The 10,514-nt window shown below is 44.7% G+C and overlaps 1 protein-coding gene across 1 annotated transcript; it reads right to left on the bottom strand.

Moving 5' to 3' along the window:
- Positions 1-98: 98 nt before the first annotated feature.
- Positions 99-10,470, bottom strand: shcbp1 (SHC SH2-domain binding protein 1). Its single transcript, XM_072381066.1, has 13 exons — positions 10,195-10,470; positions 9,587-9,799; positions 9,383-9,498; positions 9,094-9,302; positions 8,902-8,997; positions 8,585-8,815; positions 8,313-8,490; positions 6,875-6,995; positions 6,450-6,581; positions 3,302-3,420; positions 3,028-3,114; positions 520-643; positions 99-441 (listed from the first exon to the last, which is right to left on the bottom strand). The coding sequence occupies exons 1-13, from the start codon at positions 10,340-10,342 to the stop codon at positions 152-154; spliced, it is 2,064 nt and encodes a 687-aa protein (XP_072237167.1). The 5' UTR covers positions 10,343-10,470; the 3' UTR covers positions 99-151.
- Between the last annotated feature and the right edge of the window lie 44 nt (positions 10,471-10,514).

Here is a 10,514-nt window from a genome sequence, read left to right as displayed (position 1 = left end):
CTGTACATCAAGAGAGTAAATAGAAGCACAAAGGCAGCTTTTAACCGATCACAACCCAGAGAGATGTGAAGCAGGAAAGCATTTTTCCTGCAGCCGTCATCAAATAATGACGATAATAAGATGGACATTCAAAGCTGCGTCCGTGTGAAGGTCAGTAGAAAAAGGTGCCAAAGTCGCCCCTGCCGTTGCGTTTGAACTGGTTCCCCTGGACGGAAACAAAGATCTGGTGCTCCATCAGATCCTGGACGGCTCGGCTGCAGGTCGCCTCCTTGTTTCTGCTCAGCTGTCGGCTGAACTGCCACTTCCTGCTGGAGGCCGTGTCACCGTCTGTGCTGGGGGCCTCCACTGGCTCAGGCTGGGGGGCACTTGATGACCGCGTGCACACGAAGTGCACATCTGTATCTTCTCCCTGCTGTTTGTCTTTGGCCACGGGTGCTTCTTCTGGGAAGAAAAGAGGAGTTTGCTAAAAAGTTCCATCTTGATATGCAACATTGATTCACATGTGGCAGCGCTGCCCACCTTCACTGCTGTGTGGTTCTCCACTGCCCGGTTTCACCAGAATCACCCCGTAGCCTTCATTGTTATGGATCACATTGTTCTCCATGGTGATGGATGGCATCCCATCCAGCTCATTGGCAAAATCCTACATACACAGAATTATTATTCATTGATGCATCTAGGGAACGGTTATGACTACACATAATTACTTCTTCATCTTTCCTTTTCTGAGCTGCTTCCTACTTCTGCCATAGAAAGACTCTAATAACCAAGCTTTTTGTGACAAACATGCAGGTAATGAACAAATGCAACTTCACCATAAATCCTCCTTCAACAGGCAAGAACATTAATGGGAAAAGACGTGGCTAAAAGTTCCAGGCATTTTTTTCTGTATCGTGCAAGCTTAATTTGGACAGGAAGGATCTCTACAGAGGGGCGAGAGGTTTTTTGAGAGATTCATTGTATCTCACTGTGTTGTCTTCTAGGAGGTCCTGCTTAAATTCTATTCAACGTTCCTTTATTGTTCCCAGAAGGGAAATTAGATTTCCACAGTAGGAAATGTTCCACTTTTATCTTTGACAAACCTTTGGATACTTGCAGCGTAGCAGAGAGAGATGTGGAGTCTTCATCGTGAATGAAGTGGGGCATTTTGTACTTTTCAACCACTCTGCTGATGATGAGGTCATCACGTCACACTGTCACATTACCTCTGTCTGCAGGTGCTGGAGCTGTTCCTGCAGCAAGGTGTCAGTGAAACAAGCCTTTCTGATATCCCTGTGCCTTCATCAGGCTCATGCGTTTAATCTAACAGTGCAAACAGAAGAACGTTTCCACCCTACTGTGCAGAGCTGCACTATTAAATTGCTCTAGAATCAGTGAGCTCCAGCCTTCTTTGGCCCTTCTCAGATGATGCATACGACACACTATTGGAATATGTGCTGTGATTTGTCTTGTTAACAGTTGTTCATATTCACTCAGATGTGTTGTTTAAAATATCTCATCTTGGGCTGAGCGGCATCCAGACTTTATAATTCATATCAGTTTCTTTTGTTTTTTTTCAAAATAGAGAAAAGCTTCAGACAGAGTTTCTACCAACATAATCCAGCAAGGTTTCCCCCCACCGACTCTCTCCATTCTTCATCGACAAGCTGGGCCGCAGATTCACTGCTGCCATCAGCAACCAGCGTTAGTGTGAGCGACGTGTTGGACAACTGCAGCCACGCTGCACCGACCTCTTCCCATTCACTTCTCTCTGCCCAGCAGAGCAACAGCTCCCATGTGTGCAGCTTCACTTTACATGCAAGTACAACTGATCAAAACACAAAAAATGTCAACTACTTAGCCCAGATATGCCCAAACTCAATCATGTCAGAGTGGCCACCTGTGTTCAACAGGCCGAGTCCATCCCTGACACTGTGCGGATGGCTCCAGAACAGCTGATGCATACGCACCAAACAGCAGCTCAGATTACCCAGCCTTCTGGGAGTCTCAGGGTGGGGTCCTGGAGCGGGTGTCACCTGGGGTTTCTGTTGTTCTTATGGGGGACTTCAGTGCCCATGTGGACAGTTATGGAGTGACCTGGAGAGGCGTGACTGGGACCTCCCTGGTACCAGGCCACCTTAGCCAAAGGTCCATGATTGACTTTGTGGTCGTATCAGCCGTATGTCTTGGACACTCGGGGCAGAGCTGCCAACTTATAGGTGGCGAGTTGGATCCATTGGCGGGGAACTGCTGGACAGACCTGGTAAGCCCAAACGGGTAATGAGGGTGAAGTGGGAGCATCTGGTGGAGGCTCCTGTCCAAAAGTTCTTCAACTCACGACTCCAGGAGAGTTTTTCTCATCTACACAGGGAGGTTGGGGGCATGGAATCTGAATGGACCATGTTCTGATACAGCTTCCAAGAACTGTGGCCTGCTGGATGAACTGAAGGACCCACTGGGTGGACGAGGGTGTCTGGTTTGAGAACCTCAGGGTTCCATCTCTGCTTTTTGCTGATGATGAAGAATCAGAGTGTAAAACAGCCAGGATGAAAATAAGCTCCAAATCTGAGGCCATGGTTCTCAACAATAAAAGCAAGAGTGCTGCTCTGATCCAATTTATGGAAGATTCTGCTCCTCCTTATACTGACTGAGTTGATTTGGTATGAGACTAACACGATGTTGGCTGCACCGTGGTGTGGTGGTTAGCACAGTCGCCTCCCAGCAAGAGGGGGCCAGGCTGGAGTTGGGTTCTCTACCACCATCCAAAAACATGCATGTCAGTTTAATTGGTGACTCTAAATTGTCCTTAGGAGTGAGTGCACGGTTGTTTGTCCCGTTTGTCTCTGTGTGGCCCTGTGATGGACTGTCAGCCTGTCCAGGGTGTACCCCACCCTCCCGCCCGGTGGACAGCTGGGATAGGCTTAAACTGGATAAAGGGGGTGTAGTAAATGGATGGATGGATAACACGATGTTATGAAAGAGAGTAAACGAAGTCTCTGGGATACTCACCACTCAAAGTGAGTGGTAGCAGGAGACATGGGGTCTCACCTTGATAAGGATCCCGTCCTTACAGTGATGGATACCGTTACCAACCAGACTGCAGACACTGCCGGGGTAAATCTCCACACCTGCCCCCTGCACACAGTAGCATGACTAACTACGTGCACAGTCACAGCTGATCACTAATCAATTAGTGTTAGAAAAACAAAAATAGTTCAATGCTAGTGCCAAGAGGCTAAGCTCTCCAGTTAGAAGTGGTTTAAATGAAGAGCAACGTGTGTCAGAGAAGCACACAGCAGCTTCCCAGAGCGTCTCAACCCACCTTGGAGCCATACAGGTCACACATGTTCATGGCAAGCCGTGCAGATGTTCGTACAATCACGCCAGTGGTTTCACACTGCAGCACACAGTTCTCCATAGTCAGAGTCCCCTCACGCACACCTGATGATCTCACACACACACACACACACGACAGAGTTAATTATTTCATTAGATGTTATGCATAACAGAAACATGTCAAAAGAGGGCATGGGAATATCTCTTATGATGCCAACTACAGAAGTCAGTGAGAAAAGAGTCCTTTAATACTGTTTTTACACCAGATTTAGCGTGTTTCAACAGGATTGTTTTAGGGATGCACCGATCCGATATCGGTACCGATGTCGGAGAAAAATCGAGATCGGGTATTGGTATCCATATCCATATCCATTTTTCCTCAATTTCAGCTCCTTTATTTAATATTTTGTTTTACATTGGCTTTTGAATCCCTAATTGCACCGACTGAACCAGTTGCAGATTGTTTTACTTGTGCACAATTGTTAAATAAGTAATTCAGTACATTTATATCTGTTTATTTGTAAATAGGAAAGAAATATTCAAGTCAAGTCCGATGTTGCCTTGCACAATAGAATGATCCCAGTGTTTTCCACACAATGAAACTTAACGTTTATTACCATAATTTGCGCTGTTTTTCTGTATCAGTCGATACTAAACCTCTGATATCGGTATCGGAGGTTAAAAAAGCGGATCGGTGCAGCCCTAGTTTGTTTTCAAAGTGGTTACACCTATTAAGACAAACCATGAAGCCTTTCTCACTACATGTAGTAGTAGGTTTGTCAGCAGCCCTTTGCAGGCTAATACTCGCTGGTCCAGGATATTTCTACCTTCCAGTGGACAGGTGTGTCACTATTACAGCTCAGTGGTGTTCCACTGAATCCTGCAATGTGTTTTTCTGATAAACAACTGACATTATAAGGCCTGCCGACTACTTTTGACTTGACAAAGTCATCGGCCACACAGAAGAGGAAAAATCTTCCAACTGTCTTTATTTCAGGTTTAAAATATATATATCTCAATCCTGTATCTTTTTGTCCATGAGTTGTTGGGGTAAGTGTCAAAGCCTCCGTGGGAGACGTGACAAACAAGATGGTGCGTGTGTTTCCATAAGAAAAAGAGCTGTTTGGTACGTACACCTGGGTGTTGTGTTCCCATCGATGAGGAGCAAAGCTGGAGCCGATAAAAACTAGCAGTCATTTGAAGCTGGACCAATTGGAGATTACACGTTTTCACTTTGTAGTCAAAAGACAGATGTTATTGGGTGCAAGCAAGTGTTTTTTACCAGTGTTAAAAGATGATTATTTTGTTTTCCCTTCAGTATCAAGGCTGAACAAATGGCTCTTTCTGAGCAAACAACACTGGCTCCATTGTTTTAAACTCTGCTCACAAAAATTTATTTGTAGTAGTTGATGCAAATATAGCACCAATTCACTTGACCTGGACCAACAGTTTGGCAGTCAAAAGAATGAACCGGTTCAAAGTAGGGCTGAGCGATAAAATGATAACCGTCGAGGAATAACTTTTCCTCGATAGAGACATGAAACATGGTCGATATACTTGTTCTCCACAAGATAGTCCAACACAAAACGGAGTAGTGTGCACTGCAAATTATGTCGAGCACATGTTCTGACAAAGACAGGGAATACCGCTAATCTTCTTCCTCACCCGTTTGAGCACGGAGAATGCAAACTTTACAAACAGACCCCGGAACAAGTGCTGATCTTCCCTCAATAACAAGGCCTGTGCAGCAGCAGCAGCAGGCCATAGAGTGCTTTATCCAGCGCCCTGCAGTAGGATACAAAATCTAAGAGACACCGTGAGATTATAAATGCAGTAGCTTATTGTACTGCAAAAGATTAGAAATTAACCTTTGGATATCTTCAAATCTCAATTAAGAGTAACAGGGAACACTTAAAATTCACTAAATAGTGATTTGTTTTATATCGTGATATATATCGATATCAAAAATATATATCGTGATATGACTTTTTTTCCCTATATCTCCCAGCCCTAGTTCAAAGCCATTCTTCAGCTCCAAACCTGCACTAGAATGATTTTGATTAAAAAGGGGTTTTAGAAATACCTAAAACTCTTTTCTGATTGTTTTGCAGCACAAGTCTCCAGAGCGGGACCAAAAACCTGAGGAGTGCGACTCCACATCTCCTTGTCGCACTGGTACACCCCGCATTCAGCACCTCTGTTATCATTCTCCCCACCTTTCATTGCACACGGATGTCTGTGTGCGCCTGCTTTCCCCTCAAACTCACAGTCCTAGAATAACATCAATATAACATCACTTCTGACTGGCTCTGATCCAGAGTTTGTGTGCTTTTGAAATTGCAACCTGTACTCTTAGAGGCCACATAATGGTCACTGGTGACTAAAGCTAAAGAAGAGTACCGATTTTTATTTATTTTTTTATTGTGGAAAACACTTTGCTGTCCATAACACATATCCCCGATCCCGGCTCCTAAAGCTCTAGTCTAGACGTCAAAGCATGAGCTGAGGAAAGTGTTCAACCATAAGTCTCCCCGGTTCCTGGGAAGGTGACAAACAGTAACTACTGCTGCACATCAGAGCTTTTTCTGTCCTTTAATGCGCAACACAAACAACAAGTCCTGAGTCAACCTGACTGATATTTACACAAGCTATTTACTAATGGTTGTGGTGGACATTTAAATTAATCAAGTTGACCTACATTATAAAATGCCCTTAATAAATTAGTAAAGTATGAATTTTTATCTTTATCAAGTACTTTTAAACACAAGTGCACCTTTATTTCTGTTTACCATCAGTTATATTATTATCAGTGTGTATGAGATTTGACAAAATGGTAACCTGTAAAATGTTTGGGTGCACCAGTGCAACCAACACAAACAAGTTACTCTGGAGCCCTGCAGTGGTTCCCAACCTTTTGTCCTGGAACATTCCGCCAAACAGCTGCTTCAGTTCGTTTTTGAGCACTTTGACATCCTGACTAATGTCTAGATGTTCATATGGGACTTTTGGTGACAGTGTCTGAATGCAATTCCATCATGTGACAACATATTCCTGTTTAAAAAAAGGAAACTTCCTCATACTGGTCAGCATAAAACAGATAGGAGCCACTCAGATATGTCAGTATGAGGACTCACACAGAATGCCTTCAATAGCATCATGTTGGATGAACTTGATGTTGCACAGTCTGACATCAGCTGCTGTGGACTCCACGAATGTGTCACCTTTATTCTTCTTCTCAATCACAACTTCATCAGGAAACCCAAAGCCTGTCACACAGACACCAAGAAATCTGTCAGTTCACAGCAGCTTTAGGGCAACACACTGCAATGAAAGCCCTCTCACCAACAAAAGCAGATAAATCACATGTTTTTCATCCCAAATAGGAGAATGTAATCAAATAAATTATTGTAAATGATTAAATAATAGGGCCGAGATTAATTAATTACGCAAAATTAACGCGCTCCGACTTAAGAGCCTTGTCAGCTTTTTAACAACATGGTGATGTCATAGTCCGCTGTCCACAGGAAAAGATGGAAAAGAAAAAGTGACTTTCTTCTACCTTCAATAGTGATGGAGTCCGGTATGAAGATGGAGCTGCTGACACAGTAGATCCCTGGGAGAAGGATCACCACATCGCCCTGATGGCATGCATCCACCGCAGACACCGGCTCTCTGTGGAACTGAAAGAACACAGCTCACACTCAGTGTTTGTGCACACTCTGCACTTGGAGCAATTTTACCGTTTCTACAGAAAGATTCGAAAAGACAAATTAGTCTAGGTGAATGTATGCACACACAAGTGATTCAAACCCAAACCACATTACTGGGGTGTGTTATTAGCTCTAACACAATAATGTGGTTTTGTGCTCCGGCTGGGGCAGACGATGCTTTGCCCCAGCCGGAGACATTGGAGCAGCTCTTCTAGTGTGATACAAATGAAAGGAGCTTCTCACTAAGCGCAGAGGGTTAGCAGCTCAGATCATCAGAGTCAGTGTCGCAGAGCTTTTTTTGGACACTTTACGGAGCAGCAGAACTGGCCGGCAGAGATGTGGGTCTCCCGGGTCGGGACACAGTTGCAGTCCAACCTCACACCATGTTAACAACAATTCTATGGAACACAGATGAGTTTTTAACCGATAACTGATTGAGTAGGACCTTCATGAATTCTGTTGGATTTAATTTATGCGTTTCCACGTAAAGTCAAAAGCAGTCGTAGCTCATGACCCATTTAGAGTGGTGCGTCCTTTCAACAGTCTGTGTGATGACAGGCAGCACCTGCAGGGAACTTAACTAACCTAGTCTGTACTAGGGCTGAACGATATGTCGTTATCGTATCTATATCTAGATATGAACATTCAAGATATTAATATTGAAAAAGCAATGATAGATTTCCCCCCCGCGCTCGTGCACAGCTGTGCACGGCTCTGGCAGTCACAACAAACATCGACTAATCTAAGGCCAGCCAACCACAAACCTTATTTCATGCTTGCTGTGGCTCAACAGCTGAAGCCAACCAATGACAAATATATGAGGGCGGGAGTGAGGGACACGGAGCCCTACTTACACAGCGGGGAAATTAGAAAGAAAGAAAGAAAGAAAGAAAGAAAGAAAGAAAGAAAGAAAGAAAGAAAAGTGACACGAGTGCGGAAGATAACGCGGCCGTTGGCGGCGCAGAATCTGATTTGGTGCCCAAACATAAATCATCCTCCATTATTTGGAGGTACTTGGGATTTAAAAAGGATGATGTAAATCGATAGAGATATGAAATGTTGGCCATATCGTTCAGCTCTAATCTGTCCTGCTGATTATTACAGATTTAAATGATGAAAGTGACAGCGGTCAGTTCTCACTTAACCTGAGATTCTGTTAAGTTTTGTATATTAATCTTTACTCATGAAACAATGAAGAGATAACAGAATGGAGAAGATAGGCTTGTGTCGGACTTCAGGCGCCCATGTGTTCTCCCAATGAGCACAGCCGTCGTGGGCGGCACTGACCTGGATCTCAGTGTCCTCAGAGGAGCACAGAGGCATCAGACGAGCACTGAGGAGTGACTGGAGCTGGATGGTGCTGCAGGAGGCCGTTACCACGTGGACCACCTTCACACCCGTTGCTCTGAGCCCACGGCTCTGCACACACTGCTGCCTGGAGTTTCCTTTATAGGCCAGAACATATCTGAAAAAGAATGAGAGGGAAGTAAAGGTCCTTGTTGTGGACAAAACTGGATATGTGAAAGCAGGAATTGTGAGAGGTTGGATGAAGGAAACACCTCAAGAGGGGGTTTTCAATGATGTGCAACTTCCGCTTGAAAGTCTCCAGCTGGTCACAGAGCTTCAGGCCCTCCACCATGGACACGTTGTCCAGCTCAGAGTCAGAATCAGCACTGAGGCCGCTGCGCAGCTCAGAGAACTGCCTGAAGCACTGGGAACATTTCTCCATTAAGGACTTGTACTCTGCCACTAGGCCTGCTGGAACTCTGTCCTCTAAGATGTCATAGTGGCTGAGAAGAGACATTTTAAACGTAACTCGTGGACATGAACCAACACTTACAAATACAAAATTCTTAGAGACACTCAAGATGCTCACAGTCTGAGACGAGGCTCCACACAACGAACAAAGTAGTCAAAGTCATCGTCCTCATCTTCCTCATCCCACTGCCTCCAGATGTGCTCGTAGAAAAACCTGAAGGTGGATGAGAGCAAAAAAAATCATGTCAAACTACATATGACAACAACAATAAAAGCCCTGCAGGTGCAAGTCCAATGAGCACAATTCCACCTGAGGTGCTCCAGAGCGAGAGCCGTCTGATCAAAGTCCCCAGACTCATCATAGACCACCTGAAGCTCTTTCAGGGGGACTTTGTGCCGAGTGGCCTCCAGAAGAGAATTCATGGCTTCCTCAGTGAGTTCACAGCCTCTGGTGTCACAGTGCAGAGGCAGCACCAACTTCACACATGCCTTCAGGTCCTTCAGGTCCAGATCTTGAACCTGAAATCACAGACAGGATTTATTCAAGTAAAGCTGCCATTCATGATATCAGCTAAATTAGTCGTGGCAGCTGGTCTCACCTCCACCAAAACATCAAAGACATCAGTGCACCATAAAGCCAACCAGTCACACGGCTCCAACACCTTCTCCAGGTAATCTGCTGTGAAGGCCTTCACCTCTGAAGGCTTACTGTCCCCTACATACAAACAGGGCAAACGTGAATGAACACAGAAAACCTGCAATCAAAGTTAGGATTTTTCTGAGCCAATTAAGGCTATGCTTACCAAGCATGTAGTCCTGATAAGCCTTAAACCGCTCATAAAACAGCAGGTGGCTGGTCTGGAAAGTGTCCGGAAGACTTGTATTCCCTCCTTCATGCCGCTCACATCTCTGCAGCTGGGTCCCTGACTTTTCAGAGTTAAAGTGATCTGTGCCGCTGTCATCATTACCATCGTCACTGTCCTCTCCAGCTCCATCCTGATCGTTCTGAAACAGGGCTGTAGAGGAAACAAACACACACTACCTCACTCTGATAAGTTTGACATAGGGAAAAACCACAGAGCTGATGTCTGCTGAGACACAAGCACCAACCTCTGGTGAGGGTTTGAACTGAGATGCTCTGCATTGGTATTCACTGACGTTGAGAAGGAGACAAGTGATGTTTGGGTGAAGCACAGGAAAAATGTGCGGATTCACAATAATGGTCTTCTCATTCTATAAATTCTATCAGCACACATGGACTAACAACTTAACATTAGTACTTAACGCTACATTATCCCAGCGTGATTAAAGTTAGTTTTCATTGCCTTAGGAGTGGCCTTTTTTTCCCTTGAACACTTCAACTAGTGCCATTTGAGTAATAAAAGCGAAAAAGTGCAATCCTACCACAGACCTTGAGTTATATCCAAAATATGAGGGCGTTCTTCAGAGAGGCCGTTCTCTGAGTCGAGTTCTACTTTAACAGCAGAGTCTAGATCAACCACTACCAAGTCCGACATGTCGTTGACAATGCACGCGGCGTCCCGTGATTCCTGTTCCATTAGTAATTTAAAAGATCTCTCAGGACTGACGTTTGTCGACTAAATTGAAAAGACAAGCCTAAACAGGGTGTGTTACCGTCTGATCTCTTCGACAAACAAAACTAATAGCAAACACCCTGTTACTTTCAAAATATCCCGGTAGTGCTACAGCCAATCAAACGGGAGAACTGCC

This window comes from Leuresthes tenuis, unplaced genomic scaffold (genome assembly GCF_036924035.1).
Source record: "Leuresthes tenuis unplaced genomic scaffold, fLeuTen1.0.hap1 SCAF_2, whole genome shotgun sequence".
Classification (NCBI taxonomy): Eukaryota; Metazoa; Chordata; class Actinopteri; order Atheriniformes; family Atherinopsidae; genus Leuresthes; species Leuresthes tenuis.
This window is presented reverse-complemented; position numbering and strand designations above follow the sequence as displayed.

What these genes read in the sequence shown, in the direction of transcription:
- shcbp1 (XM_072381066.1), bottom strand. Translation starts at nt 10,342, where the DNA reads ATGGAACAGGAATCACGGGACGCCGCGTGCATTGTCAACGACATGTCG. An exon ending in TCTTTGATGTTTTGGTGGAG is followed by an intron (nt 9,303 to 9,382) that starts GTGAGACCAGCT and finishes CTGTGATTTCAG; the next exon opens with GTTCAAGATCTGGACCTGAA. An exon ending in GGACTCCATCACTATTGAAG is followed by an intron (nt 6,582 to 6,874) that starts GTAGAAGAAAGT and finishes TCTGTGTGACAG; the next exon opens with GCTTTGGGTTTCCTGATGAA.